This window comes from Coturnix japonica, chromosome 7 (genome assembly GCF_054131305.1).
Source record: "Coturnix japonica strain WE chromosome 7, WE-NBRP24, whole genome shotgun sequence".
NCBI lineage: Eukaryota > Metazoa > Chordata > Aves > Galliformes > Phasianidae > Coturnix > Coturnix japonica.
In genome coordinates, this window is record NC_140669.1 from 21,555,820 (window position 1) to 21,571,646 (window position 15,827).

Below are 15,827 nucleotides of genomic sequence, written 5' to 3' on the forward strand. Positions count from 1 at the left end.
AGTAAAGACGAGGCCTTTTCTCATATGCTCCAAGTCACTGGAAGGGGCCACTGCAGGGTCAGGGGGTCGCTCCGGCTCCTGCTCCAGCTCCGGCTCCATTCATGTCCCGCAGCCCCGTCCCAGCTCCTCCGTGCCGGCAGTGGGCGCACGGGGCCATGATTAGGGCTGCTGGGACATGCGCAGGAGGAGCCGCCGGCCGCGCCCCGCCCCCGGTGCGGTGGGGGTCCGGCGCGCTCCTGCCCGCGGCGCGAGGCCGGGCCTGGCGGCGGGGAGCGGAGAGAGGGAGCGGAGCGGAGGGAGGACGGGAGGGAGGTGCAGGAGGGAGGACGGGCAGACGAGCGGACGGTCGTGGGGTGAGAGGATGTGAAGATGGCGGAGCTGCAGATGCTGCTGGAGGAGGAGATCCCCGGGGGGCGCCGGGCCCTGTTCGACAGCTACACGAACCTGGAGCGGGTGGCCGAGTACTGCGAGACCAACTACATCCAGGTGCGGCGGGGCGGGGCCCGACGGCCGAGCATAGCGGTCGGCCCTGACGGTCGCCGTCCGCGTGGCGCGGTGCTGAGCGGCGGCAGCGGCGCTTCCTCCCCCGCTCGGCGCTGCGCCGGGCCCGGGCCGCATCGTGCTCCTCGGTGAGGAGAAACAAAAACAGGACGGCAGCATCAGTAACGGCCGCGGGTCGTTCCGCCGTGGTGTCGGTGCTGAGTGCAGTGAGGGGGCTCCCGGAGCTTGTGCCTTCCGTCCCCGAGAGCGCTTGTGTGATGGCAGGGGGAGCGGGCCGTGCCTGGGTGGGCGACACGAGGGGGAAGCATTGGGGGTGCGCTGTGCGGGATGCTGAGCGACCAGCCGACCTCTAGTGGGAAATGTCTGCGGATCTGGGGTCATTTACCGAACAGCAATGCGATTAATAAGGTTTCATACGCTGAATTAGCGTGACTTATGTTCTTTAAGAGAAACGCGCTGAAGTATTTTGTTATAGTCATAAACTGACATTAATATTTGTGCTGTTTTAAAAAGAAGGAAATGGGGCTTTTTCTGGAAGAGGAGCTGTGAATGGCAGAACCGGATAGGAAGAGGTGCATTTAGCTTGTTGTTTTGTTCCCCCCACGACCTTTTACTGTTCTCTTGTAAACCAAGGATTATAAAATCTGTATTGAACAGCTTCGCTTTTATTGTTTCAGTAAAAATTGCAGAGCAAGATTCTGTGATGTTTCATGCAGAGAATGGAAAGAGGGGGTCTTCCCATAGCTGGCATATAAAGGCAGCCTGAGCCGAGGGCAGCCAGCTGGTGAGGGAAAGCAGGGAGTGAGGCTGGGTTGGTCAGCCCACTGGGTTCTGGCCGCTGTGCAGCACACCGCAGTTGTTGGCAATTTGTCCAAGCATCGCGGCAACACAGGGCTGTAAGAGGGAGGTGAGAACAGAAGGCAGAAATTGTGTTGTGGTGCTGACTGTGAGGTGCAGTATGGGATCACTGACTGGAAAAATAAAGATGTGAAACAAGTGGGGAGCGGAGGACCATAGCTAGGTGATAGTGGTAGGCTTTGGCTATTGGGGTTGGCAGAGAGGCTGCAAGGTGATGCTGCAGAGGAGTCCAACTTGAGGAGATGCTGGATTGAGTGACGTGAGTGTCCTTGTAACAAATCTGATGGAGAACTCACCCTACGTTCTCCGTGCCAGAACTGCATAAACTCTTCATTGGGATAAATACCCAAAGCTATTTTGTTTGTCTTCCTTCTGCAAGGAAGGGAAATGGATACAACTAACATCACTGGGGATTTTGTTTCCAATAATAGTAATTCCAAAAATCAATATACCCAATTCAGTCTAAATTATATATTTTATGCAAGCTTGGATTTGGTGGAGATGTGCACGTTGGAAATGCTTGTGAGAATCATCTTCCAGAAAGTCAGAAAATCTTCCAGAAGATCAACTAGTTCTACTGTAATCCTTTAATGTTCCGTTGCTGACAGAAGGGTTTATCATGGATATTCTTGAGGTCTCCTGACAGGGACTCAGTGTATGACTGAGATCTGAGTTTGATCTGCTGAATGATAGGCAGCACAGCAATCAGTGCTTGCAGGAATGACATTGGCATGTATTTGTCAGTAGACAAGCTCAGTTGGTGTTGAGAGGTTATTTTATTGTCAGGTACATAAATTGTTGCAAAAAGCAGAAGCGTTGGTCAGTTTTTTAAAGAATTTGAAGTTCAGTGCTATAAGATGAATGTGTTCTATCTCTGCCTCCATTGACAGTTACATAGCAGCTGGAGAATAATGGAACAGTAATCTCTTACATGTTGGGACTGACAGGTCAGAGTCAGAGAGCTGTGGTGGTTGCAATTCATTTGGATTCTACTTATGAAGTGAAAAGCATTCCTTGAATGTTAGTGGTTCATTATACAAATTGTTCTTGATACTTGCAAAGCTCAGTTACTTCAGCAACAGAGAATGTTAAATGAATTGTTAAGGTTCTCTGAAGTCTGTATTATAGCAGCATATCAGAGCACATCAGCTTAAAATTTTGTGACAAGTCACTGGGAAATATTGGAAATATGTAGTAAAATAGAACTGCAGCAATGAAAGATGAAAAGCTACTGCTTGGATATTGCAAGAAGAAACATGTAAAGAACGATTTTCACATGCATAGTACGACAGTTCAGCTCCTTCTCTGTGATTATTTTACTTCATATAAGAATATTAGTATGTATTTTTGGAAAGTTTTAAGTGTAAGTGCACAAATCAGACAGTTTGATCAGCTTCTGTTACTGCCAATATCAAATAACTTTGCTTTCCAGGTAGCTCTTCTCAGTGCTGTAGAAAACATAGTTACTTCTCTGTTGTACTTCCTGAAGGGGGGGCTAATACAGGCTGTTATTTAGGAGGAGGTTTTTGTGGGATTTGATACAATGTTAATCAGAAGTTAAATTGTATACTGTTTCTGCAGGCCTTTGTGTACTAGTGCTGCATTCTGATACCAAGTTCTCAGTCTAAACTGCAACAAAGTAGTTCTATAAAATCTGATTGCTTCATTTACTTGTTACTGTATAAAAACATATGTAGGTCCGCGTTGATTTCCATGAAAAGCAAGAGTTACTTAATTGGACAGTGCGCTGTATTTACTAGATTTTCATATTCCAGCATTATTTTTGATCAGGAATGTGATAAAGAAAGTTTCTGGTTATGATGATATAAATGACGAACACCCTTTTGAGCACTGGTGTGACTTGCTTGTTTTATTACTGGTACACCACTGTAAGTTCCAGCACTGCATTGGCCTTTTCACTTTCTTTAAGCTTGTTCTGAACAAGTCTGTCTGGGGCTCATCTCTAACTTGCTTCCAAACAATTGGAACTTTTAAAAACGAAATCATTTTTTTACTTAATGCATTGCATATAGAACTTTCAAGAGTAATTGAATGCTTGTGTCTGAACTCACTGTTTTGAAAGAGTCAGAAAGAATTCCTAGATAGACATTTTCAGCCACTGGATATCTAGCAGGACCAGACTCAGGGTGGGGGCAAGGCCAGAGAGCAATGCAGCATGCAGAGCTGTGTGAAAAGCCACGGCCCTGTGCCCTGTCCAGCCTCCAGAAGGTGCGTGTGCTGTGTTTGCCAGATTCTTCAAGCAGGATCTGGATTTCTTAATCTTTCTAGACTATTATGCTTTATTGTCTGGAGAGGAAGAGCGAACTTCCCATTTCCATCACTTCGCAGCCTTCAGGTTGCTATGGGTATTGAGTCTTATACACAGAAACACCCTTCTCATATTTGTAAAGGAAAGGCAGGGAAGAATATATATATTTTTCCTTTTCTGAAGTATTCCATCCTTCTAAGTACTAGAAGTACCTGCTTTCAGACCCTGCAATAGCTTTATTTAAATAAACATAATGGTGAGAATTACCTGTTTCTCAGTAACTTTATTATAGCCCATGGGTTGATCAGTTTCTTAGTTGCTTTCCATGTGCCTGTTAATTTTACCTTGTCCTGTTAAGTCAAACCAAGTCACTGTACTTCTGACAGCATCTTCCAATGAGGTGAAGAAGAGAGTGGAACATCCATTGGCATAGAAATTGCAATTTCTGTAATTATGACAGCTCGAGTCCTACAACAGGAAACTTCTGCTTCTGCGAACTGTCAATTTCTTATATACTTATTTAAATTCCAGAATGATCTTTGTTCTCTTAGGATGCATATCACTTTAACAAAACATAACTATGCTGAAAGTATTAAAAATATAACAGAGGAGTGCTGTTGGTGTCTCAGATTTGAATTCTCTTAAATGAAATAATGAGGCAGTGGTTAGGCACATACTGTACCTTCCTGAGTTGCAGAAACTTCTACGGCACCTCCCTCTGCTAAAGGCGAATGGAGCACTTGCTGGTAGGTTGGCTAGTTTTGTGGGGTAATCAAAGCATGGGATCAATCCTCTGAGTTTTCTTCTGAGAGTCCGAGTAGCTGGTACTGTTGGTGAAGGATTTTTCTCTCTACTTTCATCTTCTTTAACTGCGCTGTGTTTTGCCAGGAAAGCAAATTTTATTCATTTAATAGCGTCACAAGTTGAAACAGGGGCTCAGAGAGAGTGGAATTGATTTTTTATTGAGTGGTTGTGGTAACAACTTGAGCCATTTTATCAGTGGTAGCAGGAGTTATAACAGTAACATTGCAGATAGACAAAGTAAAACTTATGAATACACAAGTTGCTATTAGAAAGTAAGTCATGTAGCGCCAGTAGTTACAAGTTACATTGTTGTAGTTCTCTCCCATGACTTATTTTCTGATTATAGTTACTGAAAACCATTTAATAAGATTGAATAAAAGTTAGAATTCAGAGTAACGGTGTCCTGCATCTTGCTGTTAATAAGTTTGCTGACACTTGTTTTCTATTTCTTGTGTTGGATTGGCATTTGCAACCATTAATCTTTGTGGCTTAGCGCTGTAGTTTTTAAGGCAGGAAGTGGTGTACCACTATGGTAACGCACAACAAGACCTCCATCCTCTACTTGAACAAGTGAAATCTCACCCAGTTACCTTCAGCAGATTATTTCATTGCAGAAATGATTGCATTCAGCAGCAGCCCATGTCCAAGAGATGCTCTCCCTTCAGTGGCTGCCCCTTGTATGAGCCCAGGGGGCTCCACCTGTGCCCACCCCTTCTGGTCAGCTGGGGAGCACAGGTGCAAACAGTCTGCCTGTGCTCCCTGGGCCAGTCACACCCCTGGAGAATTATGGGGTGAAGAGTAGAAGTTATTAGATTTGGGTCTTTGTTAGCTTGTATGTCTTGGTTATACACATAATCAAAGCTGGTTTTGTGCAGAACTCATAAATATAGCGTATGTTTATGCCTGAAAGTTAATAAGTGTTATAGGTAGTTGTGAATGTTGTTATTAAGATTCTCTGTAGCTTAGTTATGAATTTATTGCTTGAATTTTTGTGAACTCTGGGGGAATTCTTGGGAATAATTCTTGGGCTTTCTGTCTCTATTGGAGCTGGCTGATGGTTTCCTAAAGTTGATTTATGCGGTAGATCATAGCAGGTGTTTTAAACTGCACATTTAGAAGATCAAACCATGGCTATTAAATTGCTATTCCAACAGATTTTAGGGAAGCCTGAGATGGTGTTGTTTGAAGATGCTAATTTCAGCCTGCACACCATGATATCAAAATGCTTTGAGTTTGTTCCTTTCAATTTTACAAGTGATATTTACATAAATACAGAAGCATCAGAAGTACTATTTCCTGTATTGTGAGTTACTGTTCTTTTGTATCTGAATACCATCTGTTGTATTATGAGTTATGTTGGAAAAAAGCAATAAGCAAGCTGATTTTTATTTATTTGTTTGTTTTAAATGTGTTTTTGGAAGAAAATTATTAGGCAACTTACTGGGAAGTTGATATGATTCATTACATATTATATTACTGATACTATAGATACTATTTTCTGTTGTTTTCATCAGTCTTTCTGGTGAAGTATTAGGATAAACCTTGCAAAAATGTCTGTGAGATATTCTGTTTTGATATTAGTATAAACAGATTCACCATATTCAGTGAAGAAGAAAATGGTTTCTATTTGCATTTCCAAGTTGAAGAAATCTTTCAGTCCGATCTACCTAGAATTAAGTAAATTTTGCTTCAGAATGACTTAAGAGAAGCAAGTTTGGAAAATGTATTTACTTGTATGTTATTGCTGGATTCCAAGTTTCCTGATGGGATTGAGGGTTTGAGGCCGACTGCCCCGGTCTGTCCAGCAGTGGAGGGCACATAGCAGTTCTCTCATGGTTCAGTGGGCTGCCAGCTGGTGGTGGCTCTGTGCAGGGGGCAGCAATACTAAGAGGTTTATGAAGGCCTGTCCAAGGCTTTTCGAGTTCTGAAGTGTTGGGATTGAATAGGCTGCCTGTTTTACCATCCTAGTGAAAACTGAGTAGTTGGGGCTGAACCTCTTAAATGTGAAAGGATCTGACAGGTAGCCTTTAGGTAATGTGGGACTTCTGAAAGCAGAATGAGGGCTTGTCCTTCTGTACCAGCTGTGTAATAGAGCAGTCTCAGTTTTCTTGAGATACTGGATTTGTATTCTCAAGTCTGTTTCCAAAGAGAAAATTTTAGTCTCTTTCCAAACAGAGTATGCAGAGCCATTTACTAGTCAGCAGCCTGCTATGAATTCAAGGCACAATGGTTTGTTTTGATTTGATGGAAGAACTTGTATATATTGTGTGTTTACTGAATGTACAGCGTCAATCCTCAAAATGACTTTGGAGTGTGTCCTTTCAATGCTGCAAGTCTGAGAGATAGTGGGTATCGCCAGCTTTGCCATTTGTGCTGAGTTTTTTAACTAGGTGGTAAGTTTGTACGTTAGTATGAGACATGGAGAGAGAGGCACACGTAAGTGCTGCAGGTTGCAAAGGTTTGTCCTTTGCCTAAGCAGAAAAGCCATAGGCCTGCTGCATCTTGTGTGAAAGGCACAACTGTTAGATATCCCTGACTGAAAAGCTCTCTTCAATCAGTTCATGTACATGTATCTGTCTGGAGATGGACTGTGAGAGGACACAAGTGCAAAGTACTTACCCCCCAAAAGCCTGTTATATGATGTGTTACTGAAGATACTGTGCCATTACGGAAATTGTACAGTCATTATTGGTAGTTCTAAAAGGAGAAGTGGTTTAAACAAAAAACAACTTCTTATCCCCCACACTGGGAGCAGGAAAAAAAGGAGGTTGAGGTGGGTGACAGACATCAGAGATGTTGGAAAATATCTGTTTGAGTAGCACCTGGGAAACAGGGCAGTTTGACGTATAATAAACTAAGGCTCCAATTATAATAATATGCAAATAAGCATGTGAATAGTATGAATAATGTACACTGGTTATCCACTTTTCTTGAGTAAAGTCCAGGCGTGTGGTCTGGTTTGTTAGGTAGTGCTGCTCAGTGTAACCCGTGGAACTACTGCTATGGCTGAGGTTTGGTGTTTAATGGGATTCTAAAAAAATGGTTAGACATTTTGAAGAGTAACTAATAGATGAGAATAAAAGCAGTTTTATCTTTTGTTTTTGTATGTTTTTATTTTGTGTTTGTTCTGACTTTTGTCCACAATGGAGCTTTATGCCCATTATATGAAGTGTCCACTGTAAACTCTTTGTATCTGATGAGCATCTGTAAACAGACAAATCTGGGTAACAGAAGGTAGGAATTTATCTGTGCATCTGTTACATTGCATAGTATTGCTTATCTTTTATAGATATTATTTACATTGATTTTAGTAAAACATTTTAGAGAGGGTTTGAGAGGTGCGTTTGTGTGAACCTTGTGAAGCCCATCTGTGGCATATTTTGAAATGGTACTTTGTCTTGCTGTGGCATTTCTTGAGTGGATTTGACATCAGCTTTGGGCTTTCTTGGCTCTGCCCCATGATAAATGCTGTGTTCAATGAAACTCAATCGGCTAAAATTCTGTAAATTACACCTGTCATGTAAGTTCTTTTGGAGGTGGAAAGGAAAGATAGATGGAGGGTATTAAGCTGTGGAGACTGAAATGTGAGGAGTTAGTTTTTATTTCTGATAAACGTTTAGAGTCTTCTGTGATGCCATTCCATTCCTTCCGTGCCTCCTCACACCAGATCACAACATGTGCAGCCATCACTTGAGCAGTCTGCTTTTTTTTTAAAATTTTTATTTTATTTTATTTTATTTTATTTTATTTTATTTTATTTTATTTTATTTTATTTTTTTCTCCCAAATCCAATTCTTTCAGCTTAAAGCAGTACAGCTCTTTTGTATCTAGATCTCATACTCTGCTAATCCGGGTGAGTGCTGCATTTGTTGACAAACAAAGTGGAAGAGAGTTTTGTTGTTATTGTTGTTGTTTTTTTCCCATTAGCTTTTTGGACTGGATTTCATATGGAATTGAGGCTGTGTTTGCATGCAGTCCTTTAAGGATTGTTTTTATATGTTTCCTCTAGGGAATGTGGGGGGAAAAATCATGATATTTCCTGTGTTTTAGGGGCAAGCTGTTGAGTGGGATGGTTGGAAAACAGTGAGCGTTACAGAAAATCAATTGTCAGTGTCAGGGAGTTGAAGCATTAGACCTTATGCAGTTGGCTGGGCATTCTGCAACGTGAATGAGAGATTGCCTGACTAAAAGCAGCTTGGAAATTTCTTCTCCTGTGCATCTTTCTATCTGAGTCTCCCTGTCATTTATGAAATTCTTCTTTCAAGGATAGTTTCATTTATTGGTACAACTAGGTAGGTGTGGAGATGATTTTATTTAAACATATCTTGTCAAATTAAAAGGTCATTTGTTCAGCTCTTCAATTCAGCAGGATGTAGAGACAAGCTCTGTTTTTCTGATGGTAGTAGAACCCGGTGATTATACTGTTGTAACAAGCTATTTGGATAACTTGAATACAAGTGAATTAACAACCAGAGAATGACAGAATGTGAAGCAAGAGAACCTTTTGTGAAATAAGGAAGTAATTCGGCTTTTGAAATGTTAACTCTTGTGTGGTTGCATCTCCCTGCTGTTTCTGTTTTTGTCCTAAGCGAAAGCTCAGAACTACCCAAACAGTACTGTTGGAATTGGATGAGTAAGCAAGTTTGAGACTTTAATTATGTCAGAACTATGGTGAACATAAAATCAAAGCTTGAGATTCTTCCTAACTGTAGCAAAATTGCTGAGAGAAATCTTGTGTGCTTTTGCTAATTGGCAGTGTCACTTTCTGTTTGAAGTTACAGAAATGAAAGATTATGGGGTACCATGTAGTGCTGCAATATGATGTTAACTAGTAACTACATTAAAATACAGTGAAAAGAGCCTCATGATTTTTTATCTTCTCCACCAAGGCATTGCTCAAAAACCAGTATCAGTGATGAACAAGATAGCAGTGATGCAGTGGACTCCTATGGCTTGATATTTGAGTGTGGCTTCTTACTTTGTGGGTTGGCTTTGGCACACTGCTGGCTGCAGCTGGGCTGTGCTCATGGCTGCTGCGTGGTCCTTCACTTTTGGCATCTGCTTTGCTGTCTCAGAAGTGGTAGCTCATTCTGCAGAGGTTTCTACTGGGCTGCCTTTGCAGCGCTGTGAGTCACAGAATAAAAGGTGCTGAGGGTGAAGACAGTGTGTTTTCCTTAAGCCCAGATTCATTCAAGCACAGAGATAGCAGTCCTGCAGGAAACAGATTTTGGCAGCTTTGTGTTATTGTGCTTTTGTGTTAGATTTTGGACAGGTTGTTTCTTTACCTCTCCATAGGTGTCAGAGCACTCCAGCTTTTGCTGTTTGCCCCCTTCCTTTTGTTGACCATTGTTTCCTTAGCTCTACCAGAGATATTGAACCATTTGCATGGATTTAATACAAATATCTAAATCCAAGTTGGCAGCACTTCTGAATGCAGTCCTCACACTAGTTTACCATACCTAGTTTATTTGCCTAGTTCACGAGTCAGAGGCACCTCTCCTTGGACTTTAAGCTGTGTGGGAGAAAAGCAGGCACATATGCTTGTAAGTTGCAGGTGTGCTGGGGTACTGTTCAAGCAATGTATTTAACAATGTGTTTTATGGCTGAGATCTCACTGTTGTGAGAGTTTCCTGAATGTATAAAAATAGCTGATAATGCTACTGCGATGGAGTATGATGAAATTTGGCCTGTATGGGCAAAAAGATAATAGTTCTTATCTGTAGGATCAGTGCTGTTCTTTTATTGGGGTATTTGTGACCTGATTTAGAGCATATAGCAGGAAGGAGTTGTTTTCCTTTATTGGAGGTAACCATAACCTGTATTTGACTCTTCTTTGAAAACTGTATGTAAAAGTATTGGTCTTTTGGGAATATTGTATCTGGAGGAATTCATCAGTAGGAACTTTGTTAGGTCAAGATAATAATGGAAATTCTGAGCTGAACTTTTATTGGACTAAGGATGTGGCTGTCGTGGGGGAAAAATAGCTGTACATTTTTAGCTTCTGCTGAGATGCGTGTGACAGATGGTGTCTCATCTGTCCAATATGAATTCTTTCTGCTGTATAAATATTGATTGGAGGAGGAAAAAAAAAAAAAAGAGGTGCTCCATAGCTTTGAAAAATGTATCTTTATTGATACAAGAGTGACTAGGGGATATTTGTAAAGGACTTGGGCAGAACAGCACTGGTACATATAGAAATCACTATCTGAACAAGTCTAAAAGGCCTTGTAAAAGTCTGTCTGTTTGGTAAACAAAGAAAAGAAAGAGAAATGTTTAGAGGAAATAAAGTAAACATGGTCCCTGCAATAGCATTTGTGGTTTCAAACAAAGATTCTTTAGTGGAGGTGTGATCAAGAACGTGCTTAGTTGGTTTGCAGAGAGATGGTGGTCAGCTGCTCATGTTTGGGCAGTGCAGGTGCCTTATGCTGCATTTGGAGAGGTTTGGTGATAACCAGCTTCTTTTGTGACAGACATGGTAGAAGTTCAGAGCCTTGTGCTGATCCTAGATTGCTCAATTGCTTGAGTCTTTGTAAGGTATGTTGATAGAACCGTGTTCTGTGACTGCTCTCTCTACAAGGTCCCGCTAAGAGAATTTTCTACTGGAAGTTGTATTGAGTGTTATTGAAATTGTGCTTTTTCAACTCCGTGCATATTAATTTTTTTCAGCCTCCTGTGCTCTTGGTATTTGCAACATAATCCACATGCTTTGGGTCCATGAGAAAGACCAGCTATGTAGGATTCATAGGGCTTCCACTGAAGTGTCTGTTTTTGCTATTTTGACTGTCAGTTAATTTCAGTGCTGTGGTTTCCTTGAGCACTTTTTTTGTTGTGTTACATTTTTCTTTAAAAAGAGAGTTTAATTTGTACTTTGGCTCTGTCTTGTGCATCATACAACATAGAATTGCTATCAGTTATTATCACTGAGGTACAAATAACAGCTTTTGGAGATCTGCTCTAGATAGGTTTTCTTCTGTAAGCAACAGAGTAGCAAACCTGTGCCAATAAAAGCACTCAGTTCCAAAGCATCTCCTTATGAAAAGCACTAGCATGAAGTCAGTTGTTGTTTCCTTTGTCTAAGTCTGTCCTTTTTTCTTCCAAAGGGATCAGTGAAATCCTTTTGATGGAAGAGAGATCATGTATTGACCTGGTTTTTATTTTCTTTTATAGGAATTGTGAGATTTTGGTAAAAGTAAATTTGGCTAATGCATTTTATCTTCAAAGGGGTTTGAATTGTTTTGTGCGCTCAAACATAGAAAAATAGGTGTGTAGGGATAAGGCATTACTGAATGTCATAAACACTGAATAACTACTAGTAAATTGGCAGCAGTCTTATTAAAAATTCATTGTCTGAAATCCTTGGTATTATTGTGAATGAGCTTTTGGAAAAGTGTAATCCCTTCAGGCTCATCCGAGTTGATGTTCTGTACCATGGTCCTTTGTAGCTGAGCAAGAAGCCCCTGCTGCTGCTGGATTTACGTCTCTCAAGATCTGGCTTTTCTTTAGCAGAGAAAAAATTCTTTATGTTGCTAGGGTGAAAATCTGAAGTGACTCCATGACCTGCAGGAGAATCTTTGTGTTTTCCAGTCTGGGAAATGTAAAAATTACTGTATGTAGAGGATAGTTGCCCAGTTGCAGTTGTTTATCAAGTGTCTTGGTTTTTTGTTTGTACTGCAGTGTGACACTTGTTAGTTTCTAAAAGAAGTAATGGTGTCTAATTTGCAGATGGAGCTTAAATTGTGAGGAGATGAATGCAGTACAGGTACGCTATAATTAATATGGGAGTTTAAAATGCTCATTCTTTGATGCATGTAAAAGGTCCGTACACAGCACTGAAAAATGGAGTTACTGCTGGCATAAACCAATCTCTGGGCAAGAAGCGCTGTAATTAGTGTGAAAGTAGGTCATGCTTAGGAAAATCTGTGTAAAATACAGATCTCAGTGGAAATAATTACAGAAAATGTGATGCTGTGGTGTGAGGTTTTACGCTGCAGGTTGAATATAGTGTCTCTGCTTGCTGTTCTGACAGAAGGGTTACTTCTAATTATGGAGCACGTGGAGCAAAGCTGTTGGTTAAATTCAGGGGAAAAAAAAGAGAATAGTAGCTAGTTGTGCCTGCCAAAATGAGGGTTGGTTTGTTTGATTCCTGCTTATTTTCTGAAATTCTGAAATTGTAGAAGCAGAGCAAAATTTAAATCTGGTTAAAATGGAAACTCTCCTGTGATTTTCTGTGCTGGCTTTCTTTCCTTTTTTTGGGGTGTGTGTGTGTTGGTAACTCTTAGAAAAACAAATAAATGGAAGGAATTTTGATAAATGCTTATTTCTAGGAATCTACCCCTGAGTGTTAAGCTGGGGCTCTTCTCTTGCAGAGATGACTTAGTTTATCAGTTGCCTGTTCAAGGGCTGTAGAACAGATGCAGAGCTTGACCCCTCTGCAAAAGGGACTTGAATCCCACTCTCAATCTGCCAGTATTATGTTTTTCCCAGTGCTATGGTAACAGGAGCAAAAGGTTGTAAAAACATTCTCAGCCAGAAAAGTGAGCAGATACAGCTCTGGGGGCATGCAGGGAATGAATCTGTTGAATAGGAAGGAGCTGCTTTTGTTTGGCACTTTTTAGAGTGAACTTTTACTGACTTTGCGCCACTTCTTTTTGTTGAGGCTGGCAGTTAGTTTAGCCAGATGTGATGCTTGGCTCCTTGATGGCTGGCTGTCACTGGGTGTCACTGCCACCTGCAGCAGAGCAGGAGTGCAACAGAGGCTGGCTCTAAGCAGGTGGCAGTGAGCACTGTGGACAAGTTGTTTGGCTTGCGTGCTGCTTTTGCAGCAGGTAAACCCTTGCAGAAGGTAAACCCTTCTAGTGGAGGCAAGGGAAAAGGCCTGCCAGTTGTGTGCATTGCTGTGATTTTTCTGTTCAGCAACAGTGTATTTGTGTCTGGTCATGCAATGAAGTGCAGGTGTGCATTTTCAGTCATAAGATTCTGGCACACATGACAGTGTAGCATTGGAGGAGATGGGGACTTCAGCCTTTAGATAGTTCTGCAGTAAGCAGTAGAGGCTTTCCATCATTTAAAAGATGGGATTGGGAAACTTCTTGTGGGTAGATGTAGGGAAGCCTCTTGTTTGCATTCAGCTGCAGCTTTCTGAGGCTCTGGTAGTCCAAGCATACATCCTAGGGTGCCACTAGTGCCTCTGCTGCCTTAGAGAGGAATGTTGTATGTTGTTGTAATTTCAAATTATTTTCAAGTTTAGAGTTAAACCTTTCCACGATGATCAGTTGTGTAATCTAAGCATGATTATTAATGGGAAATGGAAGAGCACTCGCACAGATTCTGGCCCATGGTCAGTTTAAGCCCTGTCTTTCTAAAATGGCAAAGTCCTGTCACTGCTTTATTTCTCTCATGGCACTTTTTAGCCACAGGCACAAAGGTGGTTAATTTAAAATATGATAACTTCTATACTGAAAACATTATGGGACATGTTAATGTGAGGAGAAAGTAGGTAGGGACTGTGGAAGCCAGCTGGAGGACCTGTGTTCCTGGCTTGGCCATGTGAGCAGTTGTGAGCTCATTTGTTGTGACCAGGCAGCAGCGGCTTCCAGCAGCCTCTCCTGGGGCTGCTTACATCTTTTACAGTGCCCAAACATGTGGCACTCTGCAGTGCAGCTCAATGGCAGCTGGGTGCAAGCTGTGGTAACTGATGTTATCATCTCCACCTGCCTCTTTTTTGGGATCTGCTGGCTGAATCATGGGTATGTCCTACCCTTACATGCTGCATTTGCACTCTGGCAATTGCAAGCTGTCCTGCCATCTGACTAATTACATAGGCTGTAAAGTATGATCGTGGATGACGTAGCTGTGTCCTACTTAGCTTTTCTTGCTGTGAGGTTGTAATGTCTGGCAGTGGACACTTGGAAGCAGAACCTGCTTCTACCGCCACAGCTCTCTGCTAGTGATTAAAAATTAAAGCTGTTAGTTGACCTCAGTCGTTGGTGTGTACTGAACTGATGTCAGAATTTGATGTTGAGTGGAGAAACTGGCAAAGTCGGGAAATAGCTGAAACGTTACATAAAGCCTTATGTACTGAATAAGGTTTTGGGAATCTGAAATAGACATCCTTTCTTAGAAATGGTTGATTTTTGTCAGATTTTTTGAGAGAGGGAAGGAAAAACCTGCTTCACTGATGGCGGTGAGAAGGCAGTGGTATAAATAATGCTTTCTGCGTAGCGGAGTGGGATTGTGGTCAGACTCTAGTTAATTCCAAATTCTGAAGGCCACTTTGATTCTGAAAAGTGATCTTTGCAAATGTTGCAATGGTGTCTTTATCAAGTAGTTGTAAAATCAAATTTGAGCTGAATTGAATTAATCAGTGGCTCTTACCTGTATACTCATTGAAAATTAAAGCTTCCTCAGTGAGTGAACAGCTGTAGGACAGCAGGTGCATGAAACAGAGGTAAGCCTACAGGGCTTTGTTCTTTTTTTGAGGATCTTCACTCAACATCTGTGTTGGAGTACTCTCTGATGGCAACAAATATGATGAGCTTGTACTGAAATTAAAGCTGAAATTGGCCTTGTATTTGGAACTCTGATAAGTGTGTTGCTGTATGAAATAGAAAATTATCCACTTTTCTCAGCTGTGCTATTGCTGAAGAGCTAACAGAGTAAGAGGAAGGATCCACTGATGAACAAAAAAAGCAGTGGCAGCTTTAAATACACATGGAGAATAGGTTTCTGGTTGCCGTTGCTTCTCAAACAAGAGCTACATTTGATGCTGTGTGGCAGTTATGAATTGCAATTAATATAACTTAATATTAACTTATTTCAGATGCAAATGCATTTGGATGCTATCATGCTGTTCAATTTCTAGCAGTAAGTCATTTTAAAGTATATTTATGTGTTGAACAGCCTTTGTGTTGTAACCTTGTCCCCTGGATTTATATGAATGCAGCGTACTGAAGTTGTTTGTTGGTTTGTTTGGCACTAACAGGACTTTGGCTCTACTTTCAAAGAATAGGAAGTTGCGGGTTTTGATGGGAGCAGGAGATTTGCATGTGAAAAGCTTGTTTGTGACTGTGGGAAAATAAATTCTAAATTTGATCCTGGTGTCATCTAAGGGAAGCAGAGGACATTTATTGCAATGATGCCGGCAGCATAGAAACAGTGGTGTAAGTGATTAGATGTCAGGGAAGCTGTGCTTGTTTGCAGCTGTCATTCATTACCTCTTTCTTCTGGATGCAGCAGACTGATAGTCTTGTCAGAAATTTCGAACTGGTGGCTTAGTTTTGTCCAGCCTTGAATGCAGTACATATTTTAAGATCTGTTTTCTCATTTCAGGGGCTAGTTAGGATTGGTGTATCATTTCTTCCTAGCTACTAGTCAAATCTAGTTTTGGGGCTTAGCA

The 15,827-nt window shown here is 41.5% G+C and overlaps 1 protein-coding gene across 13 annotated transcripts in view; it reads left to right on the forward strand.

Moving 5' to 3' along the window:
* The first annotated feature begins 200 nt into the window (after nt 1-200).
* The window catches only part of ABI2 (abl interactor 2), a 53,677-nt gene continuing 38,050 nt past the window's right edge, over nt 201-15,827 (forward strand). For all 13 annotated transcript variants that reach the window (XM_015868311.3, XM_015868315.3, XM_015868317.3 and 10 more), the window contains exon 1: nt 201-486. In XM_015868311.3, the coding sequence (XP_015723797.2) occupies nt 370-486 (117 nt within the window). In that variant the 5' untranslated portion in view covers nt 201-369. The remainder of the gene's footprint in view (nt 487-15,827) is intronic.